Here is a 22,632-nt window from a genome sequence, read left to right on the forward strand (position 1 = left end):
CTTTCATGAGAAGATTAACATGCCTTGAGTTCAAAGTTAAATGAAATCGCTTGACAAAATAATTCATTAACCCATTAGTTTAGCTTGGAAGCACCCGAGTCAATTATCTTGTCTAGAGTCTCTTCCCTTATCGCATATTATCATCATCTGAATCACCTGTTTGTTGTTTGCATCTTGACTAGTTTAAATATCTGCTTTTATTTAATTTTATTGCTTATTTGCCTGTTAATCATCGTCACCAAACTTTTATCTTCTTGTCTTGACTTAAGTGAACAAATGACATAGGCTAGTGTCTCGTTTACAAGCTTGGTTTGACACCCCTTATACTACTTTGACAAGGGTATTGATAACCCTTCTAAGAGCCCCAAAACTCTTAGTTATCAAGAGCATCTCCAATGATACTATATATCTTGCTCTAAACTCTATTTTTAGAGTAAAATGAACTGCAATGGTACTCTATATGTTGCTCTATAAATAGAGAAATGAACAGTGTTGCTCTATATTTGGAGCAACACTGTTCATGGCTTTATTTTTAGAGCAGAATTTTTTTATTTACAAAACAATCCTCTAGTTTTAATATCTTTTCATTTTATACCTAAACAATAATATAAGTAACAATATTACACTAAATTTAATTTATACTACTAATAACTTATTATAAATTTATTTTAACTTAAATTTTATTAACAATATATATTTTAAAATTTTAAAATTTTAAAATTATTTTAACTCAAAATAAAATAGAAAGAACATATATAAATTTTCAAAAGTAGAAGGCCTTATCAGCAATTAATACTAAAGAATAAAATATAATATTTATTTTTAGAGTCAGATATAAAGATACCATTGGAGTAAACCACTTCTCTATTTTTAGAGAACTCTATATTTAGAGCCAAAAATAGAGCCAACCATTGGAGATGCTTTTAGCATTTTACTAAAGTCTACTAATTTTTGAGTGATCCCCTTTGCATGGAGTACCAGTTACATGATTGAGATCATTTTAATCTCAAAACCCAGTCCCAAGCCAAATGAATTCACTTGATCTGCATGAACATGATCCACTTGAAACTTTTAATGAATGTCAAAAGGTTGAGGTTAGGAATGCTTGTGAAGGTTGGTGCTTGAGTTTGGTTCATTAGGTGACAAGTATGGCTAAACTAGTTTTTATGAGTAAACTAGTTTGCATTGCAGCCTAAAATTGATGACTTGAACAATGAGCTTTGAATTCTTTTAATGATGATCTCTCTTTAAAGAAATATGAACTCCCATGCATTCAATCTCTCTCTCTCATTTGTTCTTGTTTGCTTGAGGACAAGCAAAGGACAAGTGTGGGGGAGTTGATATGCTCATAATTTGCATCATTTAGGTTGTATATTTCATTCCAAATCATATCTTATTTCATGCATTTTAGGTCCTTAGGGTTGGTTTTAGGACTTAGGACTTGCATTAGGTCCAATGAGTCTCTGCATGTTTTGAGTGTCTATCAGGTGTATTTGGAGCTATTTGGAGTTGAAAAGGTGAATCCAGGAAGAGAAATTGTGATCAGGGTTTGAAAGATGGTGAAAATGGGTTTTTGGAGGTTCTCGGCCATTTTCACGTACCGCAGGAAGGTTTTTATCGGCAATTTTCATGTACCACGGGTGGATTCCTCGGCCAAAACGCGTACTGGCTGGTTAAGTTTCTCGGCCTAAATTCCCGGGTGCAGACACATTTCCGAAATCGCCTGTCCGGGGAACTGTCCGGTACGATTCAGCTGTCGGGTGCTTCATCAAAGTTGGAGAAGATTGGATCATGGTTCCAGAGCAGGTGGAATCATAGGATTTTGAGGCGTGAGCAGAGAGTTAAGCTCGTCGGAAGGAACTCCTGTCTCGCTGCCGTTTTGGACCGACCCGATGAGCTCCGAAGACTGCAAAGGACGATGCACTTCCAGACCGATTCAGTTTACAGGGCCTTCATCAAAATCCGAGATATTTGAGCCCTATTTCCAGAACGTCTGAGATCATTCAATTCCGAGCTATGAGCAAGAAGATAACGTTTCCGGAATGGACGCATGTCCAGAAGCCTCTTTCTGATCGTGTCAATGCACTGCGAAGATGAACCCTCCAGGAAACCTTCCACTTCCCAAGCACCGAAGGTTCCTTCACCAAAAGTTGAAGATGTCTGAGTCTTCTATCCACTGAAGCTAGAATCACACCATTCGGACCAATACCCTAGAAGTTACGCTTCCCTGAATGTGAAGTGGTCCGAGGAGCCCTGAATGCTGCGAGATAGTCTTGCGACTTGGTTAACTCGCAACGCTTGAAGATAAATGCCTGGAGGTTGAGCTGCGAGTTGAGAAGTGCGGGTAAGCTATCACTGGATAAGTTCTGAGGCTTCCGAGCAAGAAAAATGCTAAGTCCACAACTGTGCGAATTAGGCATGCGAGTTGGCCGCGTTTGGAACTACACCGCACGAAGACTCGCAATCTACACCGACTTGAGCCTGCGACCTGGGAGTAATGGAGACCAAGCCGCATACATCCCTGAAGGCCCCTGCTACATGGTCGTGCGAGTTAAGGATCAGAGAAGACTTAGCCGCACAAAGACTCGCAATTCACATCTAGATGGGCATGCGGCTGAACTTACAGGGTTTTATCTCGTTTAAGCTCTTCTCCTTGGTTGTGCGACTTGGGCATGCGGCTTGAGACTAAGGGATGACCAAGTCGCACACATACCTTCCCCAGATTTTGCCTTGATCAGGCGAGTTGAAGAAGAAAAAGATTAAGCCGCACAAAGACTCGCAAAACACATCTACTTGGGCGTGCTGCTGAGACTAAGTGACTTAAGGCTCACAAGACCGTTTCTTCACCTGTGCGACTTGGGCATGCGACCTGGGAGACTCTTGACCAACTCGCACATTCTCCACTTTATCCACTAAAGCCGGGTCAGGACCCGGTTTGTTCCGGGCTGACCCGGTTCGTTTTTAGAGACATATAAATAGTTTTTAGGGTTTTTTTTTCCAAAACTTAAGCTTTATTCCCTTTGTCTCTTGCCTCTTTTGTGAAAAGACTCCACTTAAGAAGAGAAATATCGATTTTCAAGTGTTTAATCAAGAAAGTTGGAGAGCTCTTGGTGTTTAAAGCTGTTTTCTTCTGAATCTATCATCTATCTCTTCATTTACACACTTCTAATCATGATTAACAACACATCTTGCAAAGGATCTAGTGTGTTGATCATGATTAGTGAGTAATCTCCATATTAAGGTCTTAGATATGTAGATTAGGGTTCTTAAGTGGTAGATTAGTGAGCTTAGGGGTTAGATCTTGCATATTCCATTCTCTACAACCTGTTCTTAATGCTAAATCCATACAAATCATATGTGGTCTAGATTCTGGGCATTTCATGCACCAAAAGTGTTTGATGAAATGCCTGAACCAAGGTTGTTAGAGGTTTAAGTGTTATTCATCATGGGAATGATTGTTTATATGCTTAAATGACAGATTAAACTGATTCTTAATGCTTGTTAATTCATGTTTCACTAATGATGACTAGGTTAGAAACTGTTTTGGCATAGAAGTTGATACCTTCATGAGAGGATTAACTTAATTAATGATATTTAAGTTGAATGGTTTGCTTGATCATATGGTTCATTAGCTCATTGGTTTATCACTGAAGGCACCCTAATCCACTATCATGTCTAAGACCTTTCTCATCATCATACATACATTCTCATCACTTGTCATTTCCTTAGTTCTTGTTTGATCACTTCTTTAGTCATTAATCTTGTTTAAGCTTTTAGTTATCCTTAATCAATCAAAACCTCACTTGTTCACTTGAATTGAGAAACTGATCACATAGCTTAGTGTCTATCACCACATTCTTGGATTGACAACCTATTTTATGCTACTTTGACAAGGGGATTGATAGCCCTGAGACCCATAAAGTCTTGTCTATCAAGCATCCCACGAACCCTCTAAGGTTTCTCGTCTATAGGTTACCTGCAGGACAAAATTCGTATAATGAGCATTTCTACTAAACGCCCAGTGAGTCCGGAACCCGTCTACGGTTAGTCACCCCGTCCCAACCCCAAAATAGCCAAAGCTCAACAATTATATGAAAGCAATGAACACTCAACATGCACACAAACAGTTTAATGCAATCATCACGCAATCACACACAACATCAAGCAACAATCATCGTATGCAAATGCGGAAGCTAAACACAACTCAACACTCATGACCTTTCCAGTTTTTTAACAAAGCCAACGGCCCGTGGTGACCATAGTCCCCTCACGACCGACCATTACTAAATTCGTTCAAAGGCTAAGTGTTTTTCCCCAACTTAAAAACGAGACACTATACCAAATCTCATAATTAAGTCTAACACTAAGCCACACATAAACACACAACACGCAAAAACAGAGACATGGTGGTTGCAAACCGGCAATACCAATAACTCCAGTATTTCGGAAGTAGGATCACACGTGAGTCACCGGACAACATGGGATCACTCACAACCTCACCCACAAACAAAATAATACCTAGCACTCAATCATGCAATCTACTTTTAACCGTGGATCGCAGTCCCACCTGGACCGATCCATGGTTCCCTGCACAAAATCGTTAGTTCCTATCTACCGGAACTCATCCTTTTACGCAGATCCCGCTCCGATATCAACCTCTCTTGCTCCTAACTCTGAGATTTCCTTAGATCTATAACCATATAGACCTAATGAATAACTAGACTATGACAAGATCTAAACAGAAAAAGGGTTTACTCTACGGCTTACCGACCGTCCGCTGAGCCCGCACCACGCTACCATTCTCCGCTAGCTAACTCCTACCCAAAATACTCACCATTTTCCTCTTTCTCTCTCTACTTTCTCACTCTAGAATTTCTCGGATTTCTAAGTGTGGAAAACTAAGAGCTGAAGGTGGGTATTTATAGGTTTCAGGGTGGTATCCATGCGCTGACACTTGGTAAACACTTGTCAAAAATGTTGCGCACGAGTCATCAGCCTTGGACACTAAGCTTCCTTGCTTCCACGCCAAATGTGTGGTCCAGAACCAGCCACACCATTGCGTAAACTCTAAGCTTACTCCTTTCCGCGCCAAGTGTGTGGACCAAGTCTAGCCACATCTGTTCTTATCCGGAAGTAACCTCCACCAAATTTCCGCATTTTCGTTACTGATCTAAGATGGACTGACTGGCCTTGACACTCGCTCACGATTCCTCGGCCAAAATCCAATTCCGTCGACCAAAATCCATACTTCCCAGTTCCGCGAAGCTGTTACGCTCAGACTTAGCTTCTCTCGGCTAAACCGCTGCTTCTCGGCCTATATCTGATCCATCGACCAAAATTCAATTCTCTCGGCAAAACTTCATTTTTCCTCGGCTAAATCATTCATCGCTCGGCCATAATCTAACTTTCTCGGCTAAAGACTGATTCTCTTGGCATTCTCCATCGTTCCCGAGGTAAAACACATTTCCCCGGCTAAACCGGACTTTCTCGATAAAACAGCAAGTCTTCCCGGCAAAATACTGATTTTATCGGCAAAAGTCGGTTTCTCTCGGCGTTCCACGATAAAAATCAGCGTTCCCTCGGCAAACATGCTCTCCTAGTTGAATCCGGATTTTCCCTGATCCATCCCGACTTAGCATTTCTCTCGCGGCCGCCCGTCCGCTTTATCTTAACAACCGGGTTGTTACAACAACAGTCTATGTAAAGAGGAACATTCACTTCTACTTGCTGAAGGAAGAGCTGTACAATGTCCAAACTGATCCACCAATCATAAAGTAGAAGAAAGCTTGCAGAGAAGAAACCGCTGAAGATGCTACCACAAGTGCTGCTGGTGCTGGAGATGATGGTCTGCCTCCACCTCAAAAACGTTATGGTGGAAACAGATATCACTTTGATGATTACAACAGGGAGGAGCCAGGCACTTCAGCGTTTAGAGCTCAAAAAAAGATCGGTGTTCTCCAACAATGGTGCAAGTACCAGTATAAAACAATCCACAAGATGGCAAAGTGCATCAAGGAGATGAAGAAGAGGATCAAGAAGCTTGAAAACCCTTGCAAAGGTGGGTCTCCAACACCGGTTTCACCAAGGAACAGAGAAGAGGTTGGAGAGAGTTCCATAAACTGCACGGCCCTGGTCCCATATGGCACAGCATGGGTGGATCTTGAAGACGGTTCTGATGAGGCAAGCCATCACTCCTCAGAGACACCATCCGGTCACACTTCAAACCCCTTTTACTCTTTGGGGTCAGACTTCCACAGCTCTTAGGTAACACTCCACACCTTGTACATATGCATGTAGATTTTCTTTTCCTCTTTGCATTTTACTTGTTTGTTTTGCTTTTACTCCTTTCTCATGCTTTTATAACACAAGGGACTGTGTTATTTAAGTGTGGGGGAGGAGTTTCATCTTTTACTAATCATGTTTTCTCTGTTCTTATTTTATACTTTGAGTCTTGAGTCACATTCTTGCATGCATTCATGTAGTTTCATCTAAGTGCATATAAAAAACCAAAAAAATTGAAAAAGAAAAAAATTTTCACAAAAAAATGTTCATGTAGTTGCATTCTCATTTTTAGGGTTGAGTCTAGTTGCGTATTCATGTAGGCTGCATCAATGCAAGAGAGTAATGATAGGTTTTTCTTTGAGAGAATATCACTTTAAGAATTCGGTTCACTGCCTTAGTTTCTAGTTCTTTGCTGCATGTAAACAAGAAAGAAATCAAGACTGATCCATGCTTTGAACTTGTTGAGTGAATCAAGCTTTGATTAGTCCAGCCTTATCTAAGTGAGAACCATAGTTTGACAATCTAATTATCATTGCTTGTGCATGTCATTGTGAACTCATGGGTACCCTTAAAATATTTGAGCTCTCTTATCCCTTTTACCACTCTTTGCTAGCTCAAATAGCTGTTCTCTCACCTTGAGACAGTTCCCTGCCGTTAACTAAACCTTCCTTGAAGCCTGAAACACTATAGTGAGAGATGTGAGGCCTTTTTATGAATAAACTTGACAGAAAGTGTTGGGTTTAGGGCGACAAGAGTAGGGTCTCATGTAGATCTAGCTCAGCATCATGAGTCTAGAGTAGGCTAGGAAGAGTTCTTGAGAAACACTGAGTGGAAAAGAGGAAATTTGAGATGAAAACCAGGGGTTGGAAAAGAAAAGAAAGCGGTTTGGGGTCTGCTGTTTAAAGAAAGAACAGCTCTTGTGTGTTGAAAAGAAAAGTCTAACCTCTAAGAAAAGCCAAAAGGCTCAAGTGTTTGAAAAGAAATGAAAAGAGGCTAGAAAGTGTTATATGAGAAAGAGCTAAGTGGAAGGTTCGGACCCCAAAGCCTGAGTTTAAAGTTGAAAAGATGAACCCCCTGGTGAGAAAAAAAAAATAAAGTGAAGTGAAGAGAGGGTTGATAAGGCAATGAATGTCTTGAGACAGGAGTAGCTATGATGTAATGATAACTAAGAGTTTTTGGGGCTATTAGAAGGGTTATCAATCCCCTTGTCAAAGTAGTATAAGGGGTGTGAAACCAAGCTTGTAAACGAGACACTAGCCTATGTCATTTGTTCACTTAAGTCAAGACAAGATGCAAACAACAAACAGGTGATTCAGATGATGATAATATGCGATAAGGGAAGAGACTCTAGACAAGATAATCGACTCAGGTGCTTCCAAGCTAAACTAATGGGTTAATGAATTATTTTGTCAAGCGATTTCATTTAACTTTGAACTCAAGGCATGTTAATCTTCTCATGAAAGTATTAAACATCTAAACTGATCCTCCTTCATACCAAAATGTCTTTTGAGAAGCACGAATCAATCAGCAATAAGATTCAGTTCAAATATGTCATTTAAGAGAAAAAACTATCACTCTCGCGATGAAAGACTCTTAAACCTTTAACCGAGTGGTTCAGACATTTCTACAAACACTTTTGATGCGAGATATGCCTCAGATCTGAACCTCAAGTGATATGCTTGGATCCAGCCTAGAGATCTCGTCGGTTAAAGAATGAAACATGCAAGACTAGACACCTAAACCCACTAATCTATCTTGAAAGCACCCTAATCTACTTATCTAAAGCCGCTTAAACGACTACTCACTGATCATAACTAGCTCACTAAGTCCTTTGCAAGACGTGTAGCTGGTCATGATTAGGAGTTCAATGCTGATAATAAAAGAAGAATAAAGAAAGAACAAGATTCAGATGCAAAAATGAGATATCAGATTAGACCACACAACGATCCACTAGTGATCGAATTGACGATCAGAGATCACGATGTAGTGAGGGTGCTCATCGATACTGCGAGCTTGGTAGACGTCATTTTCAGGGAGACACTTAGAAGGATGGGAATCTGATGTGATCCTCCCAAGGATCGGCACTCAGAAGCTTGGTAAGAGATAGATCAGGGACAGAAGTTTGCGGAATAGACTTCTGTTTGAGGAGATTAATAGATCAGGTTGCTGTTCAGAGTTTAATTTGATCACAAGAGATAGAAGAGAAATGAAAAAGATGCTGCAGAAGCAGCGATTCACTCTCAGGATAAAACAAAGAGAATAGATATGATAAAGATGCTGCACAAGCAGCGAATCACTCTCAAAGAGACAAAGGATTTCGTCCAAGTTTGATAAGAGTAAGAGAGAGTTTTATTTGATAAAAGTTTGATGATCCAATCCAGGATGAGTTCTCATAAGAGATTACAAGAGATTATAAAGAGAAAAAATGTAGAAAAACAAGGCAGACTCGAAAATGACAAGGAAATAAATGCAAAGTTTGAATAACTCTTCAAGTCACTTCTCCAGCCTCTTGAACTTCCCATGGACGAAATTTGTCTTGGGCTTAAGTCCTTGAATCAACAATTGGGCCTTGAGAGAAGTAGACACCATTGCCTCCTTAAAAACCTTCCTTTGGAAAACCCATTGGGACAAAACCAAAGGTAAGGGAAAAAGAGTACAACTTGGCCACTTACCCAATTATTGATCTACTTGAGCCTGAATCAAAACCAGTGTGGTTTGTAATCCATCTTCTCCAGCCTGGCTCAAGCGATCTTCTTTGTTCCATAGATAAGTAGGTATTTCGCCAATGCCTTCCTTGAGCTTATTAGCCTTAGCTCCTTTGTTTTTAAACCAATATCTCTCGGCTACAAGCTGATCCTTAGCTCCATGCTCTGGTTCAAGCTCTCCTTTCTTGATGCTGCTCAGTATCACATCATCCTCCCCCAGTTGAAAAGGATTTGTCTTCAAATCAGGACCATCTGCCAAGAACCAAGCTAAGTTATAACCATTAGAACTTGAATTCGGATAATGCTTACCTTGCAAGTATGTTTCGGCAGTGATCTGTATTGGAGTTTGAGGTGTTCCATGCTTCCTAGCATCCTTGAGGTCAGAGTGTTCAAGTTCCACACGTCCTCCAGCCCTCATCCCTTTTCCTTGTTCGTTTTGAGCTCCTTTTTCAGTGGTGGTTTGATCGTTTACAAGCTCCTTTTGCTTAAGGCTCTTTTTGGTGAAGATATGGCCTTCGGATGGGTTCTTCATAGGAAAGATGCAAGTTCTTTGTCCAAACTGAATTCTGTTCCAGAATTTATCTTCTAAAGGTTCAGTTGGCCTAAGAAAATTATCCTTATAGTCCTGCAAAACAAAAGATCTTCCACTCGGCAGCTCCGGTGCAACAATAGATAAACTCAAAAGAGTTTCTTTATAAGCAGACTTACAACTAGATGATTGAGAGATTAGAGTTCTTTGGATATTACCAGATTTGGCAAGGAAGTTTGATTGCTTGTAGGTGTTGTTCTCAGCCTGTTTTCCTTTCTTTTTTTGATCTTGATAAATCTCGAAAGGTGTCATTGGAACAAGGATGTGCTTCCTGCCTTTGAACTCAAAAGAATACTTGTTGGTGGAGCCATCATGAGTCACTTGTCTATCATACTGCCATGGCCTTCCCAACAGGATGTGACTTGCCTCCATAGGTAGAACATCACACAGAATTTCGTCCTTATACTTTCCAAGGGTTAAACAAACCGATACTTGGCTGTTAACTCGCATTTCACCTTTATCATTGAGCCAATGCAGATTGTATGGCTTAGGATGCTTCCTCGCGGTCAAGCCAAGCTTATTAACCATGTATTCACTTGCTACATTGGTGCAGCTTCCTCCATCGATGATGAGATTGCACACCTTGCCTTGCACATGACATCTTGTGTGAAACAGGTTCAGTCTTTGTGCTTCCTCTTCTGCCTTAGCTTGCACGTTTAGAATCTTTTTCATCATCAAAAGATCTCCTGTAGCAGCATACTCCTCTTGCTCTTCCACTGAATCCGAGATCTCTTTTTCATCTGCTGATTCGTACTCACCATTGTCCAAGAGAATCAGAACTCTCTTGTTAGGACATTCACTAGCGATGTGTCCTCTTCCTTGACACTTGAAGCAGACTATCTCACGAGCTCTAGTAGTGGTTGCTTCGGTTTTCACCTTGAAATCTGGTTTAGCAAGGAATGATTTAGTAGGCACCATCGGCTCAGCACTTGGTTTTTCTTCTTTGGCAAAGCTTGGTCTAGCGGCAGATGAACTAGCTCCAAAAGTTGATCGAGATCCTCTCCTCTTGAGTTGTTGTTCGACTAGAATGGCTTTGTGATATATCTCCTCTAGATCAGCATAGCTTTGCATCTCCACTCTGTCTTGAACTTCTCGGTTTAACCTACTCAAGAACCTAGCGATGGTTGCTTCTCTATCTTCTTCAATACCAGCCTTGATCATCAAAGATTCCATTTCTTGAAAATAATCTTCCAAACTGCTGTTTCCTTGAGTCAAGCGTCTAAGTCTCTGGTGTAGCTCCCGATGATAATGACTAGGGACAAAGCGTTTCCTCATGAGTGCTTTCAACTCATCCCAAGTACCAACAGGCGGCTCTCTATTGCGTTTGCGGCTTGTTGTGATCTGATCCCACCACTTTATGGCATAACCATAAAACTCTGTAGCGGCTAGCTTCACCATCTTGAGATCTGAATATTCTTGACAATCATAGATCATCTCGATCTTCTTCTCCCATTCCAGATAAGCGTCTGAATCATTCTTCCCATGAAAAGGAGGAACTTTCAGCTTCATGCCTCTCATGTCATCATCAACACGTCATCATACTCCTCTTCCACGTCTTGGACTGTCTTGTGAAGAATTATCATCACCAACATCATTTCTAGGCTGTCTTAGCTGGACATGAACTCCGTTGGTATTTCTTTCATGAATCCTCCTCGGATTAGGTTCTCCTTGTAGCTGATCAATTCGCTGATGTAGTTCTTCTGCTTGAGTTTTCATCAGTTGCTCAAACCGAGCCATCATAGCTTCCATAAAGAGTTTGTTGCTATTGTTGCTGTTGTCTCCTTGCTCTTCACTCATTGTGACCTGAAAAACAAAGCAGAAAACAAGACCAGTAACTAGTTCTCACAATAGATTAAAAATGCAAAAGCGACTCTTCGTGTGCCACAAGAAATCAATCAAAAGCCCTAGAATGTGATCGGTTTATTTTTAAACAAGCACATATATGGCCGATGATGAGATCTGATAATAGAAACTGAATGGACAAACTAATATGAGCAGATATGATGCAAAGAAGATGAAAAGACAAAACAAAACCAGGGATAAAAAACGTGATGCAGAGGCAAACAAACACTAGATTTGGAGGCTTATGATGCATACTAAACAGATCTAAAATGATTTTTATGGGTTTTCTTTTTCTGAAGAGAACTAAAACGAAAATAGAAGATGAACAGATGCAGACACGAAATTAAATAGATGAGAAAGGATAGAGACTACCAAAGAAACTTCTAAGTGTGCTCTGATACCACTTGATGTGATCCTCCCAAGGATCGGCACTCAGAAGCTTGGTAAGAGATAGATCAGGGACAGAAGTTTGCGGAATAGACTTCTGTTTGAGGAGATTAATAGATCAGGTTGCTGTTCAGAATTTAATTTGATCACAAGAGATAGAAGAGAAATGAAAAAGATGCAGCGATTCACTCTCAGGATAAAACAAAGAGAATAGAGATGATAAAGATGCTGCACAAGCAGCGAATCACTCTCAAAGAGACAAAGGATTTCGTCCAAGTTTGATAAGAGTAAGAGAGAGTTTTATTTGATAAAAGTTTGATGATCCAATCCAGGATGAGTTCTCATAAGAGATTACAAGAGATTATAAAGAGAAAAAATGTAAAAAAACAAGGCAGACTCGAAAATGACAAGGAAATAAATGCAAAGTTTGAATAACTCTTCAAGTCACTTCTCCAGCCTCTTGAACTTCCCTTGGACGAAATTTGTCTTGGGCTTAAGTCCTTGAATCAACAATTGGGCCTTGATAGAAGTAGACACCATTGCCTCCTTAAAAACCTTCCTTTGGAAAACCCATTGGGACAAAACCAAAGGTAAGAGAAAAAGAGTACAACTGGGCCACTTACCCAATTGTTGATCTACTTGAGCCTGAATCAAAACCAGTGTGGTTTGTAATCCATCTTTTCCAGCCTGGATCAAGCGATCTTCTTTGTTCCATAGATAAGTAGGTATCTCGCCAATGCCTTCCTTGAGCTTATTAGCCTTAGCTCCTTTGTTTTTAAACTAATATCTCTCGGCTACAAGCTGATCCTTAGCTCCATGCTCTGGTTCAAGCTCTCCTTTCTTGATGCTGCTCAGTATCACATCAGAATCGATCTCTCCGAGGTGACGACGATCCCCAAACCACTAACTGGATTTTCAGGAGAAACAACGATGACCATGGGAACGATTAGGCTCCCTGTGGTAGCTGGCGGAGTCACTAGGATAGTCGATTTCTGCGTCACCGATCACCCAGCAATCTACAATGTGATTATGGGAACTCCATGGATCAACGCGATGAGGGCGGTCCCTTCCACCTATCACCTCTGCCTCAAATTCCCGACTCCAGCAGGCATCAAAACGATCTGGGAAATCAGAAGGAGTCACGAATGTGCTGCTTAGCGGAGTTCAAGCTGAGGAAACCCGTCACCGACGCACGAGGAGACATAGATCGTAAAAAGATGAAGACGAACCGAGAGCCTGCGAACGAGCTCTCGAAACTCTTATAGCAATTACAGATTGCGGAGAGTCGCGAAACGCGCGCCGAGCCGGTATGTGATGCAGTGGACTCGGTGTGCATAGACGAAGCGCGTCCAGAACGATGCGTCGAAATCGGAGCAAAACTAGAAGAGCCTCTGAGAAGCAAACTTCTTTCCCTCCTCAAAGAGAACATCAACACTTTTGACTGGACAGCAGAAGATATGCCGGGCATAAGCATCGATGTGACCCGTCACGAGCTCAACGTGGACCCAACCTTCAAACCAATCAAGCAAAAAAGAAGGAAGCTCAGACCCGAACGAGCTAAAGCGGTTAACGACGAAGTGGAGAGATTGCTAAAAGTAGGATCAATCGCCGAGGCCAAATATCCAGACTGGCTTGCGAATCCAGTGCCGCACATCGACCGGCTCGTCGAAGCCACTGCGGGAAATAGGCTGTAAACATTTATGGACGCGTTCTCCGGCTACAACCTAATCCTGATGCATCCTGATGATCGGGAAAAAATGGCATTCATAACTGATTGCGGGATATACTGCTACAAAGTCATGCCGTTCGGGCTCAAGAACACAGGAGCAACATATCAACGGCTCGTCAATAAAATGTTCGCTGATCAGCTCGGAAAAACCATGGAGGTATACATCGACGATATGTTAGTCAAATCACTTGACGAGAAAGACCATATCTCGCATCTACGAGAATGCTTCGAGCAGTTGAACAAACACAACATGAAACTAAACCCGGCGAAGTGCAGATTTGCGGTCACCTCGGGAGAGTTTCTCGAATATCTGGTAACTCACCGAGGCATTGAAGCGAATCCCAAACAGATCAAGGCATTAATCAAGATGCCCTCTCCAAGGACGAAGAGAGAAGTGCAAAGGCTCACAGGAAGGGTCGCTGCGCTAAACTGGTTCATCTACCGTTCCACCGACAAGTGCCTGCCTTTCTACGACACCCTTCGGGGAAATAAGAAATTCGAGTGGGACGAGCGATGCAAAGCAGCTTTCCATGAATTGAAGAGTTATCTGGCAAGCCCGCCGATCTTGGCGAAACCAGTTGAAGGAGAACCTCTCCTCCTCTACATCGCCGTATCTGCTACAGCTGTAAGTGGGGTGCTTATAAGAGAAGAGCGATCCGAGCAAAAACCAATTTTCTACGTCAGCCAGATACTGAACGACGCCGAGACCCGTTACCCCCAGATCGAGAAAGTCACCCTAGCCGTCATAGACTCAGCTCGCAAGCTGCGTCTGTATTTTCAATCACATTCATTGTTGTGCTCGCTACACTCCCACTGCGCTCGATCCTGCACAGCCCGAGCCAATCCAGACGGCTCGCCAAATGGGCCATAGAGTTGAGCGAGTACGACATCGAGTATCGCAACAGGTCGTCTGCAAAATCACAGGTGCTCGCAGATTTTCTCATCGAACTTCCGGCAAGGCGACGGACGAGCCAACCCTAGACGAAGTATAGACGCTGCACGTCGGCGGCTCATCGTCTAAATACGGCTCGGGAATATGAATCCGTCTCACCTCTCCCACCAGAGAAATATTGGAGCAGTCTTTCGCCTGAACTTCCACGCCTCAAACAACGAAGCAGAATACGAAGCGCTGATCGCCGGCATACGACTAGCGCAGAGAATTGGAGTTCGAAAGATAAGAACCTTTTGCGATTCACAGCTCGTAGCATGTCAATTCAACGAAGAATACGAGGCGATGTTGATATGTCCATAATTTGCATCATTTAGGTTGCATATTTCATTCCAAATCATGTTTTATTTCATGCATTTTAGGTCCTTAGGGTTTGTTTTAGAACTTAGGAGATGCATTAGGTCCCAATGAGTCTTTGCATGTTTTGAGTGTTTATCAGGTGTATTTGGAGCTATTTGGAGCTGAAAAGCTGAATCCAGGAAGTGGAATGAAGATCAAAGCTTGAAAAGTGGTGAAATTGGGTTTTTGGAGGTTCTAGGCCATTCTCGCGTACCAGGAAGATTTTTATCGGCCATTTTCATGTACCGCGGGTAGACCTTATCGGCCAAAACGCGTACCGGCTATTGAATCTCTCGGCCAAAATCTTTGGGTGCAGACACGTTTCCGAAATCGCCCGTCCGGGGAACCTTCCGGTCAGATTCGTGCTTCATCAAAGTTGGAGAGGATTGTATCACGGTTCTATAGCAAGTGGAATCATGGAATTCTGACTCGTGAGCAGAAAGTTAAGCTCGTCGGAAGAAACCCCTGTCTCGCTGCTGTTTTGAACCAAGCCGATGAGCTCTGAAGAATGCGAAGGACGGTGCACTTCCAGGCGGATTCAGTTTCCGGGGCCTTCATGAGAATCAGAGACATTTGAGTCCTCTTTGCAGGACGTCCGAGATCATTCAATTCAGAGCTATGAGCAGGAAGATACGGTCTCCGGAATGGACACATGTATAGACGTCTCTCTCTGATCGTGTAAATGCACTGCAAAGATGAGCCCTCCAGGAAGCCTTCCACTTCCCAAGCACCGAAGTTTCCTTCACCAAAGTTGGAGATATATGAGCCCTTGGTCCTCTGCAACCGGAATAAATCAATTCGGACAAGTATCTTATGAGTTACACTCTGGAATGCGAAGTGGTCCAGACAACCCTGAATGATGCGACCTAAGTGAAACATGCCGCGATGAATGCCACGGTCTGGGACTTGACCGTGGAAACTTTTGCACACCTTCGGCGAATGACACGATCTTCATGCCACGGTCTACACTTGACCGTGGCAAACAAACACTTGGCTGGGAAGAACTTTACAAGCATTCGGCACTTGACACGGTTTCAATGCCACGGTCTAGGACTTGACCGTGGCAGCTTTTACACACCATCGCCGTTTGACACGACCACTTGCCACGAGGCTTGACCAAGAGCTACTAAACCGTGTCAATCCAAGAAGTTCATCACCCAAACCCAGAAAAGAATAGACACGGCCACTAGACATGGTGTAAATCAAGCCATGGCAACCTTGATCATGAAGAATCTGTCCAAGAACTTTGACACTATCAGTTTGCCACGGTCAGTTTGCCACGGTCTGTCCAAGCATCATCTGACCGTAGCAAACCACACAACTATCCATCAAAGCCGGGTCAGGACCCAGTTTTTCCTGGGCTGACCCGGTACGCAAGAGACACTGTATATGCTTTTTAGGGTTTTTTCCGAGACTTAAGCTTGTTTTTCTCTCTAGTTTTCTTTCCTTTTCAGTGTAAAAACGAGTTTGTTAAGAGATATCTCAAGGATTTAATCAATCTAAGTCTGCTTCTTATCATCTCATCTTCTTATCTTTGCTTTTAATCATGATTAACATCACCTCTTGCAAAGGAAATGGTGTGTTCATCATGATTAGTGAGTAGTCTTCTTTTAAGCTTCTAGGTGTGTAGATTAGGGTGCTTTGATGTTTGATTAATGATGTTTAGGTTCTAAATTCTCATTTCCTTTCCTTAGTTAGCTGTTCTTAATGCTAGATTTCTCATTATAAGCTTGATATAGAGCTTAGGCATTTCTCCACCCACAAGGTGTTTGATGAAATGCCTGAATGGGCTAACTTAAGGGTTTATGTTTTAAATGCCATGGGAATGTTTGTTTAAAGCATAAATGACATATTAGAACTGTTTATTAATGCATATTGATCATCATTACCACTAATGAGAGTTAGGTTTGAATGCTTATTAGTATAGTGATCATTGTCTTGGGAAAGAAATGGTCTTTCTTTGAGTTCTAAGTTGATTGGAATTTGAGATCATGTGATGCTTGCTTTATCTTTCTGTATAAGATTCAGTCTTTCTTAGCTCTTATTTTGATGCACAAAGAGGCTGTTTGGTCATGTTAGACTTGGAACCTTATGCTTGTTAATTGCTTATTCACTAATGGGAATTAGTCTTGATTAAGTAATTTGCAAAGAGATTTCTGTCATGACAATGAATTAATCTGCTTCGGAAGTCTAGACTAAAGAATTGCAAGTGTTGCATTGTTTTCTTAGCATCATGAGTTAAGCATTGAAAGCACCCTGATCAATGATCACATCTAGAGGTTTAGCTTTCTCTTTATTTAAATTTGAGTGTTTGTTTAGTTTCTCTTGCTTGTTTAATTCTTAATTACTGCTTGTTCTTGTTTGCTTTATGTTTTTAGATCACCTTGTTACCAACTCATCTGTTTACTTAGACTTGGATTAAGAATTGATCCTCATAGTCTTAGTGTCTAGAATCTCTCCATTTGGATTGATACCTCAAGTGCTACAATGACATGAGAAGTTGAGGAATTGATCAAGGATTGAAAAATTCCTACTATCAATTTGGCGCCGTTGCCAATTGGAGAGTTTATTCTAGCATTAGGACTTTGGATCTTCTTGAGATCAAGTCATTTTATTTTGTTTTACTAATTACCTTTCAAGTGCTGTCTTTGTTTTCAGGTGTATGAACACCAGAAGTCAAGCAAGGAGACAAAGAGAAGGGGCTGAGCACATTGAGAGGTTGGGTATGGATCAAGGGCAACAGGCTCATGGTGGTAATGGAAACCACCAGGATCAGCAAGAGGGTCCAGCAGCACGTCCAAGAAAAGTTGTGGGAGCTGGTCATGAGGCCAATACTCAGGGTCAGAGACATGGGATTGAAGCTCCTACACCTGAAAACGATTTTGAGATCAAATCTGGCTTGATCAACATGGTGCAATCAAACAAGTTCCATGGCTTGGCATTAGAAGACCCATTAGATCACATTGACAACTTTGATAGAGTCTGTGATCTAACTAAGATGAATGGAGTTAGTGAGGACAGTTTCAAGTTGAGGCTATTCCCTTTTTCTCTAGGAGACAAAGCTCATCAATGGGAAAAGTCTCTACCTCAAGGATCAGTCACAACATGGGAGCAATGCAAAATAGCATTTCTAACCAAGTTCTTCTCTTCATCGAGAACAGCAAGGTTAAGAAATGAAATCTCAAGTTTTATTCAGAAGAACCATGAATCCTTTTGTGAGGCTTGGGAAAGATATAGAGGGTATACCATGCAATGCCCTCACCATGGATTCTCAGATGCTCAGCTGCTAAGTACCTTATACAGAGGTGCTTTAGCAAAGGTCAGACTACTCTTGGACACTGCTTCAAATGGTAATTTCATGACCAAGGAAGTCAATGATGCCATGACCCTTGTGGAGAATGTAGCTCAGAGTGATGAGCTTTATGGAGCAGAGTTTGACAGGAATTCAAGAGGTGCTGTGTGTGCTGAAGAGGAAAGAACAAGGAAAGACATCTGGTCTCTCAATGAGAAGCTAGACAAACTTCTCCTAGCCTCTCATAAGTAAGTCAACTTGATTAGAGATGTGAATCATGTGTTTCAAGACATATTTCAAGGGGAAGACATCACAGCTGAGGTAAACTTTGTAGGTGGACAACAAGGTTACCAAAAAGGCTTTACCTACTACAAGAATCACCCCACCCAGAACTTTCACTCTCACATCAATAACCAGCATAGTTTTGTCCCTCCCCAACAGCAAAGCATCCAACAGAACTCAGGGAAGAAGGATCAAGAAGTACATAACCTGCTCCAGCAAATTCTCCAAGGTCAAGCAAGTGGTGCCATGGACTTTAACAAGAAAATGGCAGAGATTAACAACAAGGTGGATTGCAGTTATTCTGATCTTCTATCTCAGCTTTCAACCTTGGCTTCCAAAGTCAAGACTCTAGAGAACAACAAGGGCCACTGCAGTTCTCAAGCTCAAAGATCTTTACCAGGGACATCAGTTGCACATCCAACAGAATACTGCAATGCCATCCTCTCAAATGATGAGAATCATGCTGTTGTCCAAGAAATTGAGGATCTTCTCCATGGCAATGTCTCCAGTGCAAAGTTCCTAACACAAGATGATGAGGACGCCATCATAGAGGAGTTTGACTTCCTGTTCTGTGATCTCAATGAGGACATTGAGAAAGAAGGTGGGGAGGCAGCTTGTTTTGATATGAAAGAGAATGATTCTGAGATTGCTGAAGGAAAGGATCAGAGAATGGTTCAAGGAAGGACATCTGATGGAGTCTCTAGCACTGGCTCAACAAGGGTGAAACCCAAATCTATTCCCAAGCTAGGCAACCCAGGAAAGTTCTCCATCTCATGCTCTCTTGGAAATTTGAAAGTGGACAATGCTTTGTGTGATTCTCGATCAAGCATCAGTGTAATGTCTTTAGACATGGTGGAGAGACTAGGGATCAAGAGTCTTAAGAATCACCCCATGTCAATTACCTTTGGAGATTCATCCTCAAAGAAGCCATATGGAATCCTTGAAGACTACCCATTGAAAATTGGTGAATGCACAGTTCCAACAGATTTTGTAGTTATGAAGATGAAGAAGACAAAAGAGCTACCTCTTTTGCTTGGAACTCCATTTCTGAACACCACAGGAGCAAGGATGGACTTTGATACTCAAAGAGTGGTGCTTGCTAAGGTAGATGATGAAGTATCTTATCCTCTTAAGCCTCCTCTTGCTGGGTTTTGTGGAGTTATATCTGATGATTCTGATGAGTTGAAACGATATGGGATGATGTATGTGGGGAGTATTAGAACTATAGAAGAAGGTCAACCCCCTGCATCTGTTGATAAAAAGAAAGAATCCCTAATAAGACCTGATCTTGAGTTTGAAGGGGATTTCTTTAGTGATGATGAAGCTTGCTTGGAATCTCTATCTCCTATACCAAGTGAGAAGGAGATCAGCAACAACAAAGGCAATGGCTCAGGGTCTCAAGACAAGAACCCACCAAGAACCAGACCATTCACTCTTGAGTCATCTTCTCAAGTCCTAACTCTCACTCCTTGGAAGTTTAATGGTGGAGCTGTGGAATACAAGGTAAAAGGCATTGGAGGATCAAAACCTTTTGCAAAAGTCAGGGCAATCCTCACACAAGAGCTCATAGACAAAGGGTCATCTGGTGTTCAAGAGCTGATGAACAGGGACCTAATGCTTGAATTCATGGACAAGACAAAGAGCATCAAAGCTCCTCCTCTCACTCACTAAGAAAAGAGTATGAAAAGTCAAACTTAGTGACTTAAAAAAAAGTGCTCTTGGGAGACACCCCAAGCTTATCCTTTGTAAATATTCTTTTTAATGCTTTCTCTTGGTGTTTTTAGGATGTTTTGATGTGTCTTGTGGAGTGTGTTCAGGTTACAGATGACCTGGTGATCTTTAGCCTCCTGAGATTCACAATTCCACTACTCCTTTCCATCACAAACAAATCTGGTAACACTCCAAACTCCTTGTACATATGCATCTAGTTCTTTATTTCTCATTTTGCATCTTTCTTGCTTTTGCCTTTCACTCCTCTCTTATGCTAATATAACACAAGGGATTGTGTAATTTAAGTGTGGGGGAGGGGTTTTGTGTTTACTAATCATGTTTTCTCTTGTTCTTATTTTGATTTGCATCTTGAGTCTGCATATAAAAACCAAAAAAATTGAAAAATCAAAAAAAAAAAATTTCACAAAAAATGATCATGTAGTTGCATTCACATTTTTTAGGATTGAGTCTAGTTTGCATCATATAGGTTGCATCTTGCTGGGAGTAATGATAGTTTTTCCTTGAGAGTACATGACTTTGAAAATTTGGACCAAATATGCTTGTGAAATGATTCCTGTGCTTGGAAGGCTTGAAATGATTTGAATCTGAGAAGCAAGTTTGAATTGAACTCAACTCTAATAAGTGAAAACCCTGAACTTGACTTGAAATTATCATTTGACGCATTGTTTGAATAAGCTTGTGGATACCAATATACATATTTCAGCTAGAATCCTGTTTTTACCATCCTCTATCTTAGCTCAAATAGCTGAATCTGCATAACGGAATACTTGTTGGTGAGTGGAAAAAGGAGAGATGAGTGGAAATAAAAGGAGAATGTGGTGAGAACTAGGGGATAGAAAAAGAAAAGAAATCAGTCTTGGAGTTTTGAGTCAAAGAAAGTGAGCTGTAGTGTTTTGAAAAGAAAGAGTCTAGCCTCTAAGTGAAAAAAAAAGAAGCCAAAGAGCTCAAATGTTTTTAAAAAAAAGAAAGAAAAAAAGAGGTTAGAGGTTACAAAAGAAAGTGAAAAAGAGCTATGGAAAGTTTGAACTCCAAGACTTGTGTATGAAAAGGAAAAGAGAATCCCCTAGTGAGAGAAGAATGAGTGTGAAAAGTAAGCAAGTGAGGAAACTTTGAGTAGAGTGTGGGGTGAAAAGTAAGCAAGTGAGGAAACCTTGTATGCATAGGTTGCCTTTTACCTTTAGCATTCTGCCAAAGTTTGGTCATTCATAGAGAGATCCTTTTGCTGCATTGAACCCACTCAGGCATTGATGAGATCATTTTAGTCTCATAACCTCACCCTAGCCAAACTATGTTTGTTTAAACAATGCATCATTTGATCCACTTGGTAAAAAGCTTAATGAATGTGAAAGAGTTGAGAGAGAGAAGAACTTGTGGAGATTCCTTGTTGAGTTGATATATATCTGAGTATGGCTTTGCATTGCATAATTGAGCATGAACTTGAATTCTCATTGTGATCACTTCTCTCAAAAAGGAAATATGAACTCCCAATGTATTCAACCTCTCTCTCTCATTTTTTCTTTCTGCTTGAGGACAAGCAAAGGACAAGTGTGGGGGAGTTGATATGTCCATAATTTGCATCATTTAGGTTGCATATTTCATTCCAAATCATGTTTTATTTCATGCATTTTAGGTCCTTAGGGTTTTTTTTAGAACTTAGGAGATGCATTAGGTCCCAATGAGTCTTTGCATGTTTTGAGTGTTTATCAGGTGTATTTGGAGCTATTTGGAGCTGAAAAGCTGAATCCAGGAAGTGGAATGGTTATCAAAGCTTGAAAAGTGGTGAAATTGGGTTTTTGGAGGTTCTAGGCCATTCTCGCGTACCAGGAAGGTTTTTATCGGCCATTTTCATGTACCGCGGGTAGACCTTATCGGCCAAAACGCGTACCGGCTATTGAATCTCTCGGCCAAAATCTCCGGGTGCAGACACGTTTCCGAAATCGCCCGTCCGGGGAACCTTCCGGTCAGATTCAGCTGTCGCGTGCTTCATCAAAGCTGGAGAGGATTGGATCACGGTTCCATAGCAAGTGGAATCAAGGAATTCGGACTCGTGAGCAGAAATTTAAGCTCGTCGGAAGAAACCCCTGTCTCGCTGCTGTTTTGAACCAAGCCGATGAGCTCTGAAGAATGCCAAGGACGGTGCACTTCCAGGCCGATTCAGTTTCCGGGCCCTTCATGAGAATCAGAGAAATTTGAGTCCTATTTCGAGGACGTCCGAGGTCATTCAATTCGGAGCTATGAGCAGGAAAATACGGTTTCCGGAATGGACACATGTATAGACGTCTCTCTCTGATCGTGTAAATGCACTGCAAAGATGAGCCCTCCAGGAAGCCTTCCACTTCCCAAGCACCGAAGTTTCCTTCACCAAAGTTGGAGATATATGAGCCCTCTGTCCTCTGCAACCGGAATAAATCTATTCCGACAAGTATCTTATGAGTTACACTCCGGAATGCGAAGTGGTCCAGACAACCCTGAATGATGCGACCTAAGTGAAAAATGCCGCGATGA

The 22,632-nt window shown here is 41.5% G+C and overlaps 1 protein-coding gene and 1 non-coding gene across 2 annotated transcripts; one reads left to right on the forward strand and one right to left on the reverse strand.

The window, feature by feature from the left end:
* The first annotated feature begins 12,621 nt into the window (after positions 1-12,621).
* Positions 12,622-13,499, forward strand: LOC112083502. The gene is made up of 2 exons (XM_024151531.1): positions 12,622-12,867; positions 13,080-13,499. The coding sequence occupies exons 1-2, from the start codon at positions 12,622-12,624 to the stop codon at positions 13,497-13,499; spliced, it is 666 nt and encodes a 221-aa protein (XP_024007299.1).
* Positions 13,500-17,985: 4,486 nt separating this feature from the next.
* On the reverse strand, positions 17,986-18,092 carry LOC112083590. The gene has a single exon (XR_002897726.1). It is a non-coding gene; the product is annotated as a small nucleolar RNA R71 (small nucleolar RNA).
* Between the last annotated feature and the right edge of the window lie 4,540 nt (positions 18,093-22,632).

The sequence above is a fragment of the Eutrema salsugineum genome, unplaced genomic scaffold (assembly GCF_000478725.1).
Source record: "Eutrema salsugineum unplaced genomic scaffold, Eutsalg1_0 scaffold_6, whole genome shotgun sequence".
NCBI classification, from domain to species: domain Eukaryota; kingdom Viridiplantae; phylum Streptophyta; class Magnoliopsida; order Brassicales; family Brassicaceae; genus Eutrema; species Eutrema salsugineum.

What these genes read in the sequence shown, in the direction of transcription:
- LOC112083502 (XM_024151531.1), top strand. Translation starts at nt 12,622, where the DNA reads ATGCTCTGGTTCAAGCTCTCCTTTCTTGATGCTGCTCAGTATCACATC. An exon ending in GGATCAACGCGATGAGGGCG is followed by an intron (nt 12,868 to 13,079) that starts GTCCCTTCCACC and finishes TAGCAATTACAG; the next exon opens with ATTGCGGAGAGTCGCGAAAC.